General features: G+C 55.9%; 2 protein-coding genes across 4 annotated transcripts; one reads left to right on the top strand and one right to left on the bottom strand.

The window, feature by feature from the left end:
- The first annotated feature begins 170 nt into the window (after nt 1-170).
- Nucleotides 171-8,620, top strand: Diablo (diablo IAP-binding mitochondrial protein). The gene is made up of 6 exons (XM_003462919.5): nt 171-341; nt 801-927; nt 3,448-3,579; nt 4,734-4,844; nt 5,001-5,097; nt 8,014-8,620. Exons 1-6 carry the CDS (start codon nt 292-294, stop codon nt 8,214-8,216), a joined length of 720 nt encoding a protein of 239 aa, XP_003462967.1. The 5' UTR covers nt 171-291; the 3' UTR covers nt 8,217-8,620.
- Nucleotides 8,621-9,987: 1,367 nt separating this feature from the next.
- Nucleotides 9,988-20,196, bottom strand: Lrrc43 (leucine rich repeat containing 43). 3 transcript variants are annotated; one of them, XM_063225576.1, is made up of 12 exons: nt 20,030-20,196; nt 18,249-18,509; nt 17,106-17,216; nt 15,949-16,088; nt 14,577-14,815; nt 14,172-14,374; nt 13,183-13,421; nt 12,161-12,302; nt 11,928-12,077; nt 11,772-11,840; nt 11,387-11,420; nt 9,988-10,145 (listed from the first exon to the last, which is right to left on the bottom strand). In XM_063225576.1, the coding sequence occupies exons 1-12, from the start codon at nt 20,156-20,158 to the stop codon at nt 10,006-10,008; spliced, it is 1,857 nt and encodes a 618-aa protein (XP_063081646.1). In that variant the 5' UTR covers nt 20,159-20,196; the 3' UTR covers nt 9,988-10,005. The 3 variants fall into 3 exon arrangements, with proteins under 3 accessions (XP_063081646.1, XP_013000248.2, XP_063081647.1); XM_013144794.3 differs by having other exon boundaries at nt 11,652-11,840; XM_063225577.1 differs by lacking the exon at nt 18,249-18,509 and having other exon boundaries at nt 11,652-11,840; nt 20,030-20,189.
- Between the last annotated feature and the right edge of the window lie 235 nt (nt 20,197-20,431).

Genomic DNA, 20,431 nt, shown 5'->3' on the forward strand with positions numbered 1-20,431 from the left:
CCAGCCACACCCTCGACTCGAACCCCAGGCCCATGCCCACGTCGCGATGCGCGCCACCGCCCGCGCCTCATCCCTAGTCCCGCGCTGCCACTCCGGCGGTTGGGCGCCAGCCGCAACCGTTTTCGCCGTTATCCTGGGCCCCGCCCCCGGCCTTCCCGTCTGTCCAATCCCAACTGCGTCCTTCGGTGGGGGCGTGGCCGTGAGGCTGAGTTCTCTCAAGTGCGGAAGGCCGCGCCCCTCACGGAGCTGCGTCACTTCCGGCGTGTGTGTCCGGCGTCCGCTAGGCGTGGAATGGCGGCTCTGAGGACCTGGGTGTCGCGCAGTGTCACTTCTCTGTTCAGGTACAGCTGGGGCCGCGCAGGTAGGCGGGAAGGGAGGCAGCCAAGGGACGCTGAGAGTACTGAGGCGGCTCTGAGAGGCGTCCGCCCCCTCGGAAGTCTGTGGACCCTCGGTCGCTAGGTGCCACTGGGTTCCCTCTCGCGGACGGCGGTCCCGTTACTCAGTGCCTGAGAACCAGCCCCGCCCCCGCTGCCGGCCGGGCCCCTCCGCCCCTTCCAAATTCCCGAGGAGGACCGGGAGTCAGGAAGGGGTCGGGAGCGACCCTCGAGACCCCCAGCCCGGCCAAACCGTAGCGTCTGTCGCGGGGGCGGGGCCGTGAGCCTCCGGCGGGGTGGCGGTACCCGGCGCCGGCGGTGGGGAGCTGCCCCGTGTCGGCTCGATTTGAGTTTCCGACCCCTGCAAATAAGTCCTGTACCCATTGATATTTGTGCCTTTATTATAAATTCGACTCCTGTCTCTAGGCTCAGACAGTGCGTCCCCGTTCCGGCCAACTCCAGGAAGCGCTGTCTGTGGGAACTGCTGAGACCATGGCACAGAGCGGCAGTGGCTGGATTCGGCGTGGCCCTGTGCGCGGTTCCCATCGCTCAGGTGACTGCTGGCCCGCCTTCCATCTCCCTGGCCACGGGGAAGCATAAGAGAAGCCGCCAGGCGCCTGAGAGGATGCTTGTTCTCAGAGTTCATCCTCCCACCAGATTGTCTCATTTTGTAGAACCTTTAAGTTGTATGGAGAGTAACTTGAAGAGTATTGTAGTGTGTCAACAAAAGTCATGCATTCAGCAGAAACTTAATTGAACAACTTTTGTGTGTCATCCATTGGGAATGTAGTAAGAGTGAGCACAGCTGTAATCCTAGCACTCGGAGGCAGAGGCAGGAAGATTGCTGCTAGTCTGAGGCCAGCCTGAGCTACAAAGTGAGTTCAAGGTCAGCCTGAACTGGGCAGTGAAATCCTGTCTTCAAAAAAAAAAAAGGGTCAAGCAGAAACTTCTTGCCACCATGAAACATTCAGGACAGATGAAAGAAAAGGGAAAAAATGTTTAAAATGTCAGCTGGTGATAACCTTTGTGAAGAAAACAGTAATAGGAACTCCTGGGGAGAGGGTCATTTGGCTTTACTTAAGTGTAGGTCAAGAAAAGCTACTCCGATAAAGTAAAGTATTAGAGTTGAATCATCTGAGAGTGCATCATAAAAATGTCTGATGAGGCAAACAGCTTGCCAGGCAGAAGGGCCCTTTTAATGTAAAGGGCTGGGAGCGCTACTGTGCTGCTTGTGTTGAGGAACAGCAGGATGTGACTGTTGGGAAGGGAATGAGTTACTAGGTAGAGCCAGATGTGTGCTGTGGGGGCCACTGTAAGGCTTGGGGTGTTATTCTGAAAATGAAAGCCAGAGGACTTTAACTCGGGACTACTACGATCTGACATGTTTTTAAATGGCTGTTGTCTGGCTCTGGTAGGACTCCTAAGAGGTTCACATGATAATCTTGGCGTGAAATGATAGTGACTTGGACTAAGCAGGCAGCAAAGGAGGTGGGGAAACTGGCTGAATATGGCCAGCAGGAGTTATTGATGGATTCCACATGGATAATGTGTATTTCAAGATTTCTTTAAAGGCCTAATCAACTGAAAGAATGCGGTTGGCTAGGATATAGATGATTGAGTTTTTAGAGGAGGAAATCTTTCCGTTTTGGAAGTGTGTGTGGTGGTCCATAGACATCTAGGTGGATTTGCCACATAGGCAGTTAATACCAAAGTGGCTCCTGGTCTTAAGAATCCCTGGCTGTGTACTTCATGAGGAAGAGCTAGGCAGGAAACTAGCAAGCAATATTTCATCAAAATATTCCCGACAGCTTTATCAGGATTGATGCCATTTATTGTCAGTATTTTCATTATCTTCTGAGGCTCACTTACAAGCCCAAAACCTTGCTGTATTCATTTCAGCAAGGCATGCTCTGCATGCCAGAGCCTTAAAATCCCCACATGAATACCAGGATTGGGATGATTGTCTTGTCCTTCAAAAGACTGTTGGGTTTGTCCCTTCTCAGTTCTAAACCCTGATTTCCTCAGTTCCAGGCCATGTGACAGGAGCAATAGTCACTCCCCTGAGGTACAGAAGACCCACTTCCGTCTTTTAGAACCCCTGGTCCCTCCTCCTGTGTCACAGAAGTAACATCTTTACTCTGCACTCCAGTGTCCTAGTCAGTGTTAACAAGGCTGGATTCTTGGACATTGCTACCTGCAGCAAATGTGTTCCTCTTTCCTAGGATCCCTGATCATTTTAATTCCAACTGCTTCCAATGCCAGGCCCCACCTCCTTCCTTTAAAACCTTGCCTAGCTCCCAACCAATAATCATCTGTCTCCTCCTGGCCATTTATTATACATTTTGATATTTGATGATAATTCCTTTGGCACTTTTGTGAGTCAGCATGGCATAAAGCAAAGGGTACACACTTTGGAAGGATAAAATTTGATTTGAGGGCCAGACTGTGACCTTTTAAGGAAAATTATATAACTACTATGAACTTGCACTTCATTTGTAAAAAAAATTTTTAAGGAACTATTTTAAGCCTCTCTGGAACTATTTTAAACTACCTGAGTAACTTGGTGGAATCCCAAGTCAGAAAAGGATAGGGGGTTGAGGGCTGGGGATTTAACTCAGTGGTATAAGTGCCTAACCTGGCCAGCAGGAGATCATGAGTTCGATCCTCAGCACCAAAAAAACGGGGGGATAGGGATGTAACTTAGTGTAGAAAGCTTGCCTAACATGCACTCAGCCTTGGGGTCAATGCCTAGTACCATAAAAAAATTTTACAAATCTTTGGAGATAAAATGAAAGTTAGGTAGAAACCTTACTGTGGAGTTACTTCCCTGTGTTGTTTTATGTAACCAAATTAAGTCTAAGCAAAATTTGGAGCAGTTTAGTACAGTTAGAGCTTAAAACACAAACCAGCAGGGTCAGCGGTGTGGCTCCGCGGCATAAGTGCCCGAAGGTCATGAGTTCAGTTCCTGGTACCAAGAAAAAACACAAAGGAGCAGAGAAGCAGGTTTTGTCTTAAGTATCCATGACGTTCTCAGGTTAGGCTTTACAGCTGAGTTACGATATTTGTCTTTCAGAAATCGGAGCCCCATTCTCTTAGTAATGAAGCCTTAATGAGAAGAGCTGTGTCTTTGGTAACGGATAGCACCTCTACCTTTCTCTCTCAGACCACCTACGCACTGATTGAAGCCATCACTGAATACACTAAGGTAAGGCTCCGCTAAGTCCTGGTCTTCTAAGCCAGGGCTTAGCAAGCCATGGCTTACCACCAGTTCCAGTCTGCTGGTTGCATTTGTTTTTTTTTGTTTTTGGTTTGTTTGGTTTGGGGTGGGGTATTGAGACAGTGTCTCATTGTGTAGTTCAGACTGACCTTGAACTATGTAGCCCCAGCTAGCCTTGAACTGGAAGCAATCCTCCTGCCTCAGCCTCCCAGTATATGATTACAGGCTGCACCACCATGCCTGATTGCATTTGCATTTTATTGCAGGTTAGCCAGGCTCATTTATTGTCTCTGAATAATTTCAAGAGCTTGAAAATCCCAAAAATGTTTTGTCTGGCCCCTTACAAAACAGTTACAGTTACGAAGTGTGATCTAAATCGCTGGCTTTTTATTTTTACTCTAGGAACCTTTTTTGGGGGGCGAGGGGGGTCTTACAGAAAAATCGTTGGAATCCCAGCACTCAGAAGGCTGAGGCAGGAATCCTTGTAAGTTGGAGACCAGCCTGGTCTATGAAGTGAGCTCAAGGCCAGCCTGAATTGCATAGTGTGAGACCCTGTCTCAAAAAGACCGAAAAAAAACTTATTAAATATGAGAACCCCGTATATAAAATAGAAGCCAAGCTGATCTGTCTTCAGTAAGGGGTAAAAGAGTCCAAGGCTTACTCTCAGAGGTTTCCCTGTGAGAACTGTTTGAAAACCATTAATCTGAAATAAAAGAGTAATCAGAATTACTCAGAAGCCTTCACTGCTGTGCCAAATACTTGTAGTGCCAGCTGCTTGGGAGGCTAAGGCAAGAGGATCATTTGAGACCAGTCTGGACAACATACCTGTTCTAAAAAAACAGATTCTGGGCAGGTGTGGTGTAAGCACCTGTAATCCAAGCTACTTGGGAGACTAAGGCAGAAGGATCACAAATTCGGAGCCGCTCTGAACAACAGAGTGAGCTACTGACTCAAAGAAACCGGATTTTATAGGTGGATACACTGATGTCCTGAATGATGCCCCTGCTTCATACAGTGCACAGTTTCAGTGAGGTGCAAGGCCTGGAGAGCCATTTTGCTATAAAGGAACTTGACATCCTAGAATCATATCACCAGCCCTTCTCATGTGCCTCGCTTATTTTGCTCATTCATTGTTTTTGTAGGCTGTTTATACATTAGTTTCTCTGTACCGACAATACACAAATCTGCTTGGGAAGATGAACTCCCAGGAAGAAGATGAGGTGTGGCAGGTGATCATAGGAGCCCGAGTGGAGGTAAGGAGAGAGGTGTCAGGCGTTTGTTCATCTTCCTGCCTCATGGTGTAATCTGAATTACTGCATTAAGCAGTCTACTCAGGAATGGCTCTGGAACCTGCTAGTTGAATAGTCCACCTAGCTGCGTTAACCCTCTCGTGTCATCTGAATTCACAGATGACTTCCAAACAGCAAGAATACTTGAAGTTGGAAACCACCTGGATGACTGCAGTTAGCCTTTCAGAAATGGCAGCAGAAGCTGCGTACCAAACTGGTAGGTTACAGGGGCTTTTGTTTTTGTTTTCTATAGGGGAGATGCTGTTTGATTTTTTCATTTAGCTGTAGAATGAGGGATTTAAGTTGATGACATCCAGTATCACTGTAACTTCATTAAAAGTTAACATTTTATTTGCACAGCAGGAAAAATGCAGTCTCATAGACCAGATCAGTAGAAGGTAGGATGTCAAGATTTAGAAAAATGAAAATAATATATGAGAAAACCACTGCCCCGGGAAATGTTTCCAGTTTGAGCACTGTTGGATAACACAGACACTGTGTTAGAATAGCACAGTGAGACTCAAGCTCATCAGCGTACAAGAGCCTTTTTGTACAAATGGAAGAAAAACGCGGAATCACAGTGGTGAAACTGGTGCAAATCTTTGAGCGTTTATCTCTCCAGGCTTTGCGATGAGCACCTCATAGGCATTTTCATGCCTGCAGTTCCTTGAAGCAGAAACTGTTGTCACCATTCCCATTTACAGCCAGAGAAACTGGGTGACACCTAACCTACCACAGCACAGGTGGGAAGTGGCTAAAGTGAGATGCACCTATGTGGGGTCAGTCTAGGGCTTGTGTCTGGTAGCTAGTGGTCTGTCCTCTGTCACCTCAGTGACCTAAACTGCCTCAACATTGAAAATGCAGTGTTGTTTGGTTTCGTTTTTTAAATTTAGTGAGACTGGCTCACCTTGAACTCATTTTGTAACCCAGGCTGGCCTTTTCTTCATGGCAGTCCTCCTGCCTCAGCCTCCTGAACGCTGGGATCACAGGTGTGTACCGCCATGCCCAGCTTTGCAATTTTGTTATTTTTTTACTTTTTGAATCTCACCACCTATCAAGAGGATGGATAGCCAATTTATTTTACTTATTTTTTGGCAACAGTGAGGATTCAACCCAGGATCTTCACACTAAGCTCTGTCCCATCCCTTTTTGTTTTTGAGACAGGGTCTTGAACTTGTGATTCTCCTGCCTTCCAGAGTGCTGGGGGAAAACAAAATGGGAAAAAGGTGGAAAATTATGGAAAGATAAACTAAGGAATTAATGAAAAAAACCCTCATAAAAGATTAACAGCAACATCAGAAAAGGCAAAAGCTATAAGTGGATCAAAGAACAAGTAATGGTATCAATCATAAATGTGTATCTAGTAAGTCAAAATGGATGGAGTTACAGAAAGTTAAGGGGTTTTTGTTAGGTTTTTTGGGGTTTTTTTGTTGTTGTTTCTGTCTTTTTGAAACAGGGTCTTGCTGTGCAATTCAGGCTGGTCTCGAACTTGCAAAGTCCTCCTGCCTCAGCCTCCCTATTGCTGGAATTATAGGCATGCACCACCACACCCAACTAGAAGTTAAATTTTATACATGTTTGAGAGAGACTCAGATCAGTAAGGCCAGACTCTAAAGCTGTTCTGGATTGGAATAGAATTGCTTTAAAAAGCTTAACTGAGGGGCTGGGGATTTAGCTCAGTGGCATAAGCGCCTGCGCAAGCAGGCAGTCATGAGTTTGATCCCTGGTACCGATAAAAATGAAAAAGACAAAAAAAAAAAACTTAACCGAATATAAAAGTTCGCCCCCTTTCCATGAGAAACACATACTCAGACACAAAACATGTACAAAAATGATCTTATACCAGCTGAAAGACAACATAACGTTAAAATTCTAACATTCATTGGCCCACGGCCAAAACAGTTTCCTTATCCTGCGAAGTCTAAGAACGTGCTTCTTGGGCTGAGGACGTAGCTTACTGATGTGGGGGGCTTGCCTAGCATGCATAAAGCCCTGCGCCTACAGTTTGACTCCTAGCACTGCCGAATTTAAGAATTAAAAGCATGCTTCTTAAAAACCACCAGCTTGGCGGAGGCAGTGACTGACTCCCATAACCTTAGCACTCTGGCAACAAGGCACAAGTCTGAACTCACCCTGGGCAACTCAGCGAGTCCTTGTCTCAAAATTAGAGGGAGCGAAGGCCTTGGGTTCAGTCCCAGTAGTATCAAGTAAAAAAAGACACCAGGCTCTTCAGGCGCAGGGCGGGAGCCTCTCTTGCGTCAGCACTCGGGAAGGCTGCGGCAGGAGGGTGAAAAATTAAAGAGCCCAGCCTAGACAGCTCAGTGACATAGGAGATCCTATCTCAGAATTAAAAATCAAAAACGCCTGGGCTCAATAATAATAATAGTAATTCCTGCCTTGCAGAAAACACCCCAGTATGCAGAAAGTGGCAGCAAGGCTGGGACTGAAGCCAGCCCAGTGCAGGTGCCAGGCCGGGCAGGGAGCTGGAGCCCAGATGGCCTCTAAGTGTAGATGCAGAGCGGGTGTGATGGCCCCCCAACACCCAGGGCCTCCCAGGGAGTTGCTGCCGGAGCAGCTCTCACCTTAGCCAGTTACCATCACTAAGAGGAATGGCATCCATATGCCAGGCCCTCGGGAAAATACCGTTACCGGGTATGAGTTAAGTTTAAGCATGGTCGCAAAATGACAAATGCTTCTGTCAGGGTGAGAAATCAGACAGTTGGGCCGCCGCTCTGTACCTCGGGCCTACCCCGACCAAACCAAACTGATTGGTTATCAGTTATGATAACTGCATGGTGGTGCATACCTGTAGTCCTAGCACTATAGTGGCTGAGGCAGAGAGGTCTTTGGGAGTTCGAGACCAGCCTAGGCTACAAAATGAGCCTGAACTGCATAACAAGAGCCTGTCTCAAAAGGACAAAAAAGAAACCTAACTTAACTAATACTTCAGTTGCTGAAAGGTCATTACTGAGCGCTGTGAGGCATAAAGATGATGGTGGAATTGGGCTTCATAAATAGGTTCGCTCCTTTAGCGGGAGAGACGCAGGGGTTTGGTAGGTTGGTGCAGACCTGGCCGTGGGCAGTGGACTCCTGCTCGCCTCTCAGCGCAGTGTCCTGGCCCGTCTCCCGGCAGGAGCCGACCAGGCCTCGATCACCGCCAGGAACCACGTGCAGCTGGTGAAGTCGCAGGTGCAGGAAGTGCGCCAGCTCTGCCAGAAGGCGGAGGCCAAGCTCGCCGAGGCGCAGACGCAGGAGCTGCGCCAGAGAGCGCAGGCGGGCGCGGACGAGCCGGCTGAGCAGGAGCAGGCGCAGGAGGCCTACCTGCGGGAGGACTGAGGCCGCCAAGGGAGCACGGAGAGCGCACGGCCTGGCCCCACAGCCCACATGGGAGCTGGGCACCTTCACACCCAAGCCTCTTTGCCTGCCGAGGGGCCTTCCAGGGGTGCCCCTGCCACCCACAATCAGCAGCTGTTCAGCCTTAGTTTTCAGCCTTCTCCAGACGCTGAGGTGCCACTCTGCAGACTCGGGGGTCCCCTGCGAGGCTGCAGTCAGCGGGCTGGGAGCCCTGTGGTCACACCCTGCGTGGGCAGGGGAGAACCGCATCCACCCAGGGCTTCCGCGGGCCTCGCTGACACCGTGTCGCCTGCCTGGCCCGCTGTCCCTGTCGTGACCGGGGTGTCTGTTGTATCCTGAAGAATTTTTTTTTTTGCATTTAAAATGAATGTATGTATGTCTTTGGAGGTCGTGCAGTGGAGGTCGTGCAGCCAGCGTCCACTGCTGCCCAGGCCGATGGCGCCCATTGGGCTGTGGGGTGGTGGCAGCTGCGGTGCGGGAGGGCGGGGTGAGGGCCGATGGAATTCTTTGGCCGGTCCGGGGCTGGGGCTTGCGGGCCCTGAACACTTGAGCCTCTGGTCTGTCCCCATCTGCAGGGGGCGGGGCGGTGCCCGGCAGGAGCCATGGAGCCAGCGTGGAGGAGAGTGCGGCCCCTCCCTGGGGTTCTGGATGCAATGCAGCTGCCACCCCCAGCGGTGGGAGGAAGCGGTGGGAGGGCGGGAGGAAGCTGTGACCCCGTGTCCTGTCTCCCGCCAAGTTGTCCTGGGTGGGTCACAGCTCTGGGAGCTCCAGCCCATTGGCAGGACCTGGGCCCAGTCACTCCCCACTGCCGCGGGCGCAAGCTCCCTGAGGGTCAGGGTGTCCTCGGCTTCCCAGCCCGAGGAGCAAGAAGGGTGAGGAAGCCCTGCGGGGCGGAGAGGCAGGGACGAAGAGGCGTGGGCCACTGCATTGGGTGGCCCTGGTCTCAGGGGAGCCCAGAAGGACAGTGGGGTGCTGGAGGCCCCACGGGGAGAGCACGTGGGCCGGCATCTGGGGTGGTCCACGGTGCCCCTGACATTCGCACCCTCTGAATCCTGCAGAGCCGGCACAGCACGGCCAGCCTGGGAAACCCCGCACCTCCACCACCTGCTCTGGGCTTCCCGGTGAGGAATAGGGCTTGGGGCCTAGTGTCACCCAGGGGATAGTTGACACCGGGGACTTAAGGTGCGAGGCCATTGGGCTGCGAGGTGAGCGAGCGTTCCCTCCTGACGCTGCAGTTGCCCGAGAAGGGCTTGGAAACGGTGTCCACCCGGTGCGGGCCACCGCGCCCTCGGTGTCCCACCCTGCTTCGACTGAGAGGAGCCCGGGGTGGGAGCGGCCCTGTCCAAGGTGCGCAGGGCGAGGCATGGCTTTCCGGGTGCAGGTCGGGCCTGCCAAGGGGGCGCATGGATGGAGCCGGCAGGATGCAGAGCCAGGGGCGGAGCTCACCCCTGGGGTGACAGGGACCCGTTGGTGTCCTTTTCCAAGGCCACGCACTCTTTAAAGAGCTGGGGAGGGCGCAGGGGACTTGGTCGCCAGGTCCGGGAAGCCGCGCATGCAGCGCAGGGTGCAAGGCCCGCGGTGCTCCCGGGGAGGGTGACAGCCCCAGTGGTCCGCGCCCTGGTGACCCCACCCTCGGACCTGCCCGAGCTTGTCCCCCCAGCTGCGCGGTTCCCTGTCCCCTTCCCCCGAGCCCCGGTGGTGCCACATCCGGTCCCGTCCGGTCCCGTCCGGTCCCCGACATGCGGACTCGGGCTTGGCTCCTCGCACCACTTTACTGAGCCCGGTTGGCGACCGCGCGCAGCGCCTCCTCCACCGAGCGGACCTGGCCCAGCTGGATCTCCACCTCCACGGTCAGCGGCGCCGGCTGGTAGTCGCTCTCGAAGGCCGGAGCTGCTGCCTTCCCAGGCCCTTCTGGGGGATAAAGGGCCGCGGATGAGGCCGCAGCGCCGCGAGGCAGGGAACCCAGGGCGCGCCAGCGCCGAGTGAGGTCGGCGGGGCTCTGGGGAGGGCAGCCGCCGCCTGGTCCCCAAAGACCACCTTTCCTTAGAGGAACGGACAGCCAGGATCCAGGCGGGTACCAAATCCTCGGTAAATAACGAAGTAATTTGGGCACCTCAGGGAAAACCTGACAGTGACAGTGACCGTGTTTTGTTAGATGTGTAACATTTGAACTGCTAGAAATGAGAATTTTGGAAACATTCCATCAGCCATCAGCACTGAAGTTTTCAATGTGCAGACTTTTCTAGTGGTTTGGGTAGTGCTGTCAAAGATCTGTCTAAATCGGTTAACTCGTATTTCACAGTGCACAGGATACTCTACTGATGTGACACATCACACGTGGTAAGTATCCAGTCAGAATGTGCGGCAGACCAGAGCGCTTTAATGACAAGCGGGTCATGAAAAAACCAATACAGATTCACACTACGAGAAGCCAGTGCTTACTGCACCTGCGCTGATACCCAGGAAGATTATCCACAGGCCACACTTGGAAAACAGGACCTTCACAGTAGACTTCACCCCCAAACCTTTTTAAATTCTGAGACAAGCTCTTAGCTAAATTGCCCTGGCTGGTCTGTTTCAGTCCTCCTGCCTCAGGCTCCAGCGTGGTGAGAGCACAGGCGGGCGCCACCCACCCGGCAGCATAGTCACCATTCCTCAGAACCCTACTAAGATGTTCCTTGCATTTGCAATTATGAGAGGATGAGGTAAAGTGGGGTTTTCTCCATATACTATTCACCATGGAAGGCTGGCCTTGAACGGGAGGTGACCCTCCTGCCTCGGCCTCCAGGCACACACCACCATGCCTACCTTTGTCTTATACTTCTGCAGGAGCTGCCAGCTGTTCTCTCCACCCAAGCCAGACAGTTCTTTTTCAAACTCAAATCTACAACTTAACCTAGTTTACAACCTTCCAGCAGGCACCGTAAGAATAAATCAAATGGAAGAGGCCTGGTGGGGGAAGGACCCCACCTTGTCCTGGCACCTACCCAGAATGCCTTGCTGCTGTTCTGGGGCTGTGGGGGGTCTATGGGGTTCAGTCCTCAGGGCGGACAGGGCCTCCTCTGGTGGGCAGGTGTCAGCTCCTTCCCCCCAGCCCCATGGCCACAGCTCAGGTCGCCCCACACCCACCCACCTGCCACCGGGGCTCTTACCTTTCTTGACTCCTTTCTTAACTTTCTTTGAGTCCTGCGAGAGAGAGAAGCACAAACAAGATGCTGAGGGGAGGCTGGGCAGGCCAGGCCCAGGCACTGTTTAGGGGTCCCCTGGCAAGCAGCTGCCCAACATGGCCATCCCAGGTGGTGGCTGCGTCCCCTCCTCTCTGGCTGCCAGCCCAGGGCCAGGCCCTGCCCCGCCCGCCCAGCTCCCTGTGGGGAGGACGAGGTAGAGGGGAAGGGATGTGGCCGGGGCCTGTGGTACCCTGGCGAATGTCAGCCTGTCCGATTCCGGGGTGCGGACCACACCAAAGTTGCACACAGTGGATACCACAGACTCCCCAGCCAGCAGGGGCTCCAGGGCCACCAGGCCGCTGCCCAGCACCTGCAGCACGGGCGGGTCATGGCGCAGCTCCTTGGGGATGTCTCTCTTCTTCTGCGATGCCTTCCATTCCTGTGGGGCGCCGGGAGGGAGGGCAGGAGACCGTGCCAACGCCTGTCACCCTCTCCTGAGGCCTGGCCCCAGCCCACGCCATCTGACCCTGGTGGGTTCCTCTGCTCTTTTCCCCTTTTGGTCCTTCCTGTCCTTGTCCTTCTTGTCCTTGTCCTTCTTTTTGTCATTCACCCCTTTTCCTTTCTTGGCTGCCAGGGGACTGTCAGTAGGAGGGGTCACCACAGGCCAGGAGAGGATCTGGGGACAGGCGGTAACCCTGCGTAAGCAGATGTGACAGGCTGGCCGGGGTTCTCAGGCATCACATCACCTCCTGCACGCACCTTCTCCTCCACGATGGTCACCACGGTCCCCGCCAGCAGGAAGGCCTTGAAGGGTCTCAGGTCCTTGACGCTGTGCTGCGCCTCGTAACCGCAGGCAATGACATTGGCCCAGGGCTTGTGCTCTGTGCTGAAGAGCACCGTCCTGGGGGGTGACAGACATGCCACTGTCACCTAGGGCTGGGGCCCTGGGGCGAACAAGGCGTGACAAACAGCGCAAGACTGGGTGCCCTGATACCACCACAGAAGGCGGTGCAACAGGTGGGAAGGGGCTTCCTAGGAGCAGGGCTGCCTGGGACTGGCGAGGGTTGAAGTTCCCACAGCTGCAGCGAAAAGGCAGGGACATTGAAGACTCCCCACGTGGGGCCACGCTCTGTCCTTTAAATGTCACCGGGGTGGGGCCTCACGAGGGGAGAACAAGAACTGGACACGTGTGAGAGGTGACAGGGACTCGGCGGACACCATGTGCCACATCCACAGCAGCCCAAGGTGGACGTGGCCTGTGTGTCCAGTGCCAGAGGGACAAATGGATAAAGAACCACTGTGCTCAGCGAGATCATCCTGGAGCAAAGGGACAAGGACGGGATCCACGAAAGAGCCCCTGCAGCAGCCACGTCAGAGAGGAGGAACCAGGACGTGGGGCTGGGCCCGGACGGCAGAGGACAGGGCTGTGAGGGGTTTCGTTGCTCTGCCTTTGCAGTTCTGGGGTTTGAACCCTGGGCCACTGTACTTTACCACCCTCCCTTATTTTGGGACGGGGTCCCCCTAAGTCACTAAGAGGCCCAGGCTTTGAACTTCTGGTCCTCCCACCCGAGCCTCCCGGTGCTGGCCCTGCTGGGTCCCACTCCACTCAGGGCCCAGGGAAGGAGAGAGAACTCGAACCCAAGCCCATGGCCTGCGGCAGGCTAAGGAGTCACTCCAGGGGCCCCAGGGTGGTTCAGCGTCAGGACTGCAGGGGCAGCGGTGCGGCCTGGGCTTGTGGAGACCCTGTGGACTGCAGGACAGTTTCAGCCGCCAACTCCTACCCTGGTGCGGGGCATAGCCGGGGATCCACGTGCGGCCGCAGCTTCACCAGCTCCTCAGCCGACTCAATAGAAGATGGCCTGGGGGCGGAGCGGCCCGAGACCAGCGAGGACTCGGACTCCACCTGCTCCATGGTCTCCACCGACTCCAGGGACTCCTCGGCCATGGCCATGTCCTCCTCAGTGCCCTCCTCAGGGACTTCCTCCCTGAGCGGCTCAGTGCTGGACCGGGGCTTCACAATCTGCCAGAGACGCAAAAGCAGTCCATCACCACCATCCTCTGGAGGGGTCCACACCAACCCACGCCCCAGAGTCTCAGGGTGTTCTTGTGGGTGCAAGGGATGGGACCCAAGGCCTGGTACAGGTTGGGCATGCACGGGACCATGGAGCCACACCCCAGCCCTGCTTCTATATCTTTATTTTTTCTCTTTTTGAGGCAGGGTCTCACTAGGTAGTTCAGGCTGCCTGTAGGCTCAGTTTGTAGCCCAAGTTGGTCTCAAACTCGCAAAGATCCTCCTGCCTCAGCCTCCTGAGTGCTGGGATTACAGGCATGAGCCACCACGCCTGGCTATATATATATTTTTTTAATTTAGGGTTTTTTTTTTTTTTTTTTTTTTTTGAGACAAGATCTTACTTTACAGTTCGGCCTGGCCTTGGACCGTGTAGCCTAGGCTATTCTTGAACTCCCAGTGATCCTTCTGCCTCAGCCTCCTGCAGTGCCTGTGCTACCACACACTTTAAAGATGGTCCTGGGGATTGGCTATGGTAGAGCACACCTATAATCCCAGCACTTGGGAGGCTGAGACAAGAGGATCCAACTTCAAGCCCCATCTGGGCAATTTAATAACTTGGCAACACCCCGTTTCAAAATTAAAAATTTTAAAAGGACTGGGGATGTGGCTCGGCTTGGTTCAGTCCCCGGCACTGCAGGGCACACAGGTGCTGGGCCCCAAGGGGCTGCTCTGCCCAGGCCCGGGCTCTGAGACGCGCACCTCGGCCAGGACCTCGCCGTACTTGCTGGCCTCGCCGGCCTCCGCCTCGGCCTCCTCCTCTTCGAGGAAGTCGTAGGTGACGTAGTAGCTGTAGGTGACAAAGGGGCCCTCGGGCCCCGGTTCAGGGTCCAAGACAGAGGAGTCCACGACCCCCGTGATGTTCCGGACGGCCACCAGTAGCTGCGCCTCCTGCGCCAGGAGCTCTACGGAGCGAGGCCGGGGAGAGCTGGCGGGAGCTGCGGGCGGACGCTCCCTTCCCGCCTGCGCCAGCCCGGGAGCAGCCCCCGGCCGCACCCCGGTGACCGAGAGGCTCGGCTGCGCTTAGGCCGTGGGCCACAAGGGGGAGCCCTCAAGCCACGGCGGGAGCGCCCCCTCCCTGCACCGGCCCCAAGCCCCCACACCCACCGCCTTGCTGGCCCAGCCCGCGGCACTGGTGCCTCTCATGTGCGGACACGGTGACGTCGTCCAGCACGCACAGCCGCGCCAGGCTGTCCACCGTGAAGCCGCGGTAGTGCGGCAGCAGCGCCAGCGGGTTCCCCTGCAGCACCAGCAGCCGCAGGCGGCCGAGCGAGCGTAGCGCCGCCACCATGGCCGGCAGGTCCATCAGGTCGTTGAAGCCCAGGTCCAGCGAGATGAGGTTGGGCCTGGAAGGGCGGCGGGGCGGAGACGCTGCCCACCTGCCTGCGGCGACCTCTCCCGTGTCCCCCAACAGCCTCCCATCCGCCGCCTCTCCTTCCTCCCCTCCGCCAGACCAGAGAACTGGGAAGCCGGCCTGGTGGTGCTCACTTGCGATCCTACGCTCGGGAGGCTGAGGGAGGAGGAGTACAAATTCTAGGAGTTCAATTTAGTGGGACTTCCTCTCGAAATTTAAAAGGGCTGGAGATGCAGCTCCGTGCAAAGGCCCCGGATTTAACCCCAGGGCTGCAAAGGGGGAGGCACACTGGAACAGCAGAATCAGTGCCCAAAAAATAGGTCCTCTAATTCCAGAACAGCCAGAGTTGGAGGCTTCACATACACAGTTCTACGAAATCCACACTAAGTACCAGGCTGCGGTTCGTACTGCAAATCAAAATCGGTGATACAGCCAGCTGGGTGGTCACGCCTGTGATCTTAGTGTTCTGGGTCGACGGGGGGAGGGGGGCGAGAGGGGACCAAGTTCAAGCCCAGCTTGAGCAACTTGCAAGTTAGCCAGGCCCTGTGTCACATCTTTCTAAACCCCAAAACAGAAGCAACCCCCAACCTGAGTGCTCGGCCCTCTCAACAGCAGCAGTGCCAGGAAGTCCACAGCGCTGGGTCCCTGCCTGCGCCACGGCCACAACGGCCACAGCAATGGAAGACAGGAAGTCCAGGTCCACAACGCGGCCATGAAGGGGGCTGGGAGAGGGTGCGGAAACCCCGGGTGCTCTGGGAGCCTCGGGCCAGCTCCCTTCTACAGCCCTTTGTGGGTTCTCTTGGCCACCCCCTTAGGCCCAGAGTTCCAGATTTTCCAGCATGGAGACAGAGTCACAGGGCGACAGCCAGGGTTCTATTCTGCATGACCTCTCACAGTCACACCCTCTGAGACATGGCAGGGGTGACATGGTCCCTTGGGCATTGTCCCGAGACATTATTTTGGGGAAAAGGTACTCACTATCTAGTTCAAGCCAGCCTCGAACTCACAGCAGTCCTCCTGCCTCAGCCTCCCAAGTGCTGTGATCACCGGTGTGTGCCACCACGCCTGACTCAGCGGGGGTCTGGGGACTACAGGAGAGCCCGTGCCCCGCCCTGCCCTCCTTACCAGTGACTGGTCGTGAGGTAGAGGCTCTCGGAGGCCCCGCACAGCTGGTTCTGGCCCAGCCCCAGGTGGTGCAGGCCAGGTGGCGGGTGTGCGCACAGACACTCCATGCTGGCCAGCTCGTTGCCGTACAGCTCCAGCACCTGTGGCGGCAGCGGCCCCAGGTTGACCGCTCCACCTCCCGCCCGAGCTCCTGCTCCCCCCAGAAAACTCTGGAGAGGACCCGGAATCGTCCTGGCCTGCTCTCCTGCACCTGTGCTGTCTGTCTCTTTCTTTGAGATACTCAGGTGGAACCCAGCCTTCACACTGAGCCACATCCCCACCCTTTTATTTTCTGAAACACTAAGTTGCTGGATCACCCAAGCTGGCTCAAGTTTTCAATCCTCCTGCCTCAGCCTCCCAGGGTGCTAGGGCAACAGATGTGTGCCACCACACCCGGCCTGGACTCCCTTTTCAAACATGGAAGAGAGTGAAGGTGATGTGGGAAGGGAGGTGACAGGGCCAAGGCAGCAGAGCCCACCTGAGTCCCAGCACCCACTCTGAGTTGAACCCCTGGCCAGGGCCACTGCAGCTCTGCTAAAGGTCACGGAGGCCTGGCCTGGGTTCTTAGCCTCCTGTGTGGTGAAAGATAAAGCTGCCACTTTGGCCACTGCATGGTACACTGTTCAGTGGCATTCCTTACACGCTCAGGGTGGAGCCACCGCCCTCACTGTCCATTTCCAAACTTTCCCACAGGCTCAGGAAGAAACTCTGTGATTCCCAAGCAGTAACCGCCCCTCCCCAGGACCTTCCACTGAGGGACAATCACACGAGATTGTTCCATTATGTCTGGCCCCTCTCACTGTGGTGAGGGCCTCTCAGTCCACCCATGTTGTAGCAACTATCAGAGCACTTTCCTTTTGTGGGTGAGTAGTATTCCACTCACTGGATGGAATTCATTGGGCTAAAGACATATGGGTCCCTTGCACCTTTGTGCTGCTGTGAACCCTGGGCAAGGACTGGCCTTGTCCTGGCCTTTGGGAGCCCTGACACCCCCTGGAAATTCTGCTGTGTGAGGAACACGACCTGTATTTTTAAAGCCCTGTGTTGGGGCTCGGCACCCAGCTACCCTGGCCAGCTGCATGGGGCCGGTTAAGGTCAGGGCTTGTGGGGTGCTGTACCTTGAGTGTGGGGGGCAAGTTGGTGGCATCCACTTCCTTGATCCGGTTGGCGCTCAGGACCAGCTCCTCCAGCTTCACGAACTTCAGGAGGCCTCGGTCCACCTGGGTCACCTGGGGGGCAGAGCCCAGGGGTGGGACATCCATGGGGCTGCCCACCCCTGGGGGCTGTTCCCCCACTGCAGTGCACCGCCCCCCACACGCTAGGGGTCCTGTGATCATCAGACCAGCTTCTGTGTCCTTTGTTAGACCTCGACCTTCTCAGGAGGGCAGGAGCCCCATTTTCCATGCTGTCTACACCCTAGCTCAGGTGTTTTGTTTTGTTTTGATGAAACAGGGCCTTGCTGTGTACCCTAGGCTGGCCTGGCACTCGTGGTGATCCTCCTGCCTCAGCCTCTGGAGTGGCTCGGTTCAGGTCTGTCAGAATCACTCTGGCTTATACAGAGCAGGCCCAGGAGCTTACACGCCAGCCCCGAATCCCCAGGTTCCTGTGCCACACACAAGGCGACGTGGCTGGGTCCCTCTGGGCTACGTCGACCAGAGCTTTGTCCCGGGCTTCCCTAAGCTTTCAGCGTGCATGCTGGGAAAGTCCCTGGCAAATGGTCAAGGAAAAGGACAGAGGCTCTGGATGACCGAGACCAAGGTTCCATTTGACTCGCGGTCTCCACTACCAATGAGGCAGAGACGGCCTTTTAGGGGCAGAAATGAGTGGGGTAAGTGTGGTCATGGCCCCTCCCCAACCTGCCCCACAGTTTGTATCAAGTTAAAGCAAATTTTAATCTTTCAAAAGGCCTTTCCTTTCCTTTTCTTTTGTGGTACTGGAGGCTGAACCCAGAGCCTTCAGAGTAAGCCATATCCCTAGCGTGCTTGTATTTTTTACTTTTCAGACAGGGTCTTGCTAAGTCACTCAGGCTAAGATTAAACTTGAGATCCCCCTGCCTCAGCCTCCCAGAGTGCTGGGATTGCAGGTGGGTGTCAACACATCCAGCTTCCGGGCTCCCTTGAGGAAGGGCACAAGGAGAGGAGATATGGACAGGCTGCAGCTGCGGAGGCCTGGCTTGCTGGATGCACTAGGGAACTTGGACAGGGAGAGGCAAGGCTGGCCCCCTACTGGGGGCGCCCAAGTTCTGCCCACCCCTGCCTCACCTGCTTGTCCACCACCCTCAAGGACCGGAAGTAGGAGTAGAAGAAGGTGTCTCTGATCATCATCGGGCTCTGGATGGCTAGCTCCCGGAGGAACCGGTCCTCCGCACTGGAGTCCTCAGACAGAGCCCAGGGCGACTGGGGGCTGCGCACCAGACCCAGTAGGGCCTCCACCGGCTCCTCCTCGGGGCCCAGGGCCTCCTCCTCCCCAGGCACCAGCTCCTTCCAGGCTCGAAACTTCGGAGGAAGAAAGCGGGATCTGTTCTGCAGGCCGAACGGGAGTGAGGGGCCTCACTCAGGCCTCTTACGGACTCTGGCCTCTCAGTCCAGGGCCTAGGTTGGGCAGCCGGGGACTGACAGGGACAGATGAGGCTGCAGCAGCCATGGCTACAGGGAAGGGAGGGAAGGGAAAGGGGAGATAACTCAAGGGCTGGTCGGCCCTCAAGGCTTCACTCTACAGCTGGGAACCATATTAAACACAAAAGTCATGACTTCCAGCCAAGAGGCTCCCAGAGCAAATGTGGGGACACCATTCATGACAGAAGTTCCCTAAAGAGAGTGGCCAGATCGAGCATGGTGGTGCACTCCTGTAATCCCAGCACTTGGAAGCCTGAGGCAGGTGGATCCTTGCAAGTTTGAGACCAGCCTGGGCTACAAAGTGAGCTCATGGTGAGCCTGAACTGCATAGAGAGATCCTGTCTCAAAAAGACAGGACAAAAAAGAAAACGAGTGGCCAGGCTGCAAGGTGCCCTCAGCTCGGAGGTGGGACAGTGTGGAAGAGGAGTCATTCCCAGAAAATTCAGGACTCAGCCCCTGAATTTACTCCCCTGCCCCTGCCTCTAGGGACTGCTCCGACACAACTTTCCAGATTCTGTGCGGTTTGTATTGGGGTGCCGGGATTGAACTCAGGGCCTCACGCAAGTGCTGGTTTCTGAGCTGCACCCCCAGTCCAAGGGACCGCTGTGAAAGCCTGCGCCCAGGGCGGCACCTGCACACAGGCACCTGCACACAGCTGCACACACTGCGCCTTGGTGCGCTCTCAGGAAAGTTTTTCTGTGCCCGAGCTGGGGCGCAGAGGAGGTGGCATCTTCTGGCCTGGGCCATCAGACCCCGGCACTCACGGAGCAGCCCTGGGTTAGACTTCTTGCTCCTTGTCCCCACCTGGACACCTCACTGACTACATGGCCCCTCTGGCAGCCCTGCACGAGGCCTGTCTGCAGGAGGAGTGCGCAGACAGGAACTGGCCATCCTGGGCAGCGACACCAGGATTTCCTTCTGGGAGCGGTGGCCACTACGCCCCGTGCTGTTGTGCCCTCTGGCTCCTTTCCCGGGCCACATCCACCACCCTTCGGGCACAGCACCACGGGTTAGGGTTTTAGGGGGTTTAGGAAGGCCTGGTGCTCAGAGCCCAGGAGGGGGTGGGGGAGCAGAAACCCCTTTCGTGCTGGGCCTCGGCCGTGAGTCCTTTGGCTCAGGCCGTGAAACTGGCCAGACCAAGTCTGTCACCCCAAAGATGCCCGGAAACCAGATGCAGGGCGTTCCCACGCTTGCAAGAAGCCCTGGCCTGGGTCTGCCAGCAGTGAAGCTCCGCAGCCGGCCCACCACCCTCACCAAACGGCCCGCAATGCCCAGTTCCGAGCCTCCAGCTGGGGTCCGGGGGTCCCCCACGGCCATCCCCCGCCCAGTCCGTCGCAGACCCCAAGGCCGCCCAGTTCCCGGCCGCACCGCGGCTGCTCTGCCCCGGCGGCGCCCTCCCTCCCGGCCGCCTGGTCCCCGCGCCGCACCCAGCTGCCGGTGCCGCACGGGAACTCGCGCAGACACAGCTGGCGCAGGTGCGCGCTCACGGCCGCGCTCACGGTGCTGGGCGCGCTCCAGCTCCCGCTCCCGCTCTCTCTCCCTGCCGTGGCCGCCATGCCCGGACCCCGCGCTGCTAGGCAACCGCGGACGCGTGCGCGCCAGACGCCCTCACAGCGCCCGGAACCCTGGCGCGCTCTCTTCCTACCGGTTCTGGGAAAGCGGGGTCATGGGTCAGACACGGGGCCCCCACGGTGCCACCTGCTGCAGCGCCCAGCGCGACTTAACCGCTGGATCCGTCTTCTTCCCCCCTTCCTCCCCCTCCCCCAGACAAAATCCCCTACCAGAGATCTTACCCTTTCCAAGTGTACAAGGAGGACGCTTTCGGTATA

The sequence above is a fragment of the Cavia porcellus genome, unplaced genomic scaffold (genome assembly GCF_034190915.1).
Source record: "Cavia porcellus strain 051 isolate PalLab524CR breed Dunkin Hartley unplaced genomic scaffold, mCavPor4.1 scaffold_16, whole genome shotgun sequence".
In the NCBI taxonomy this organism is placed as follows: Eukaryota; Metazoa; Chordata; class Mammalia; order Rodentia; family Caviidae; genus Cavia; species Cavia porcellus.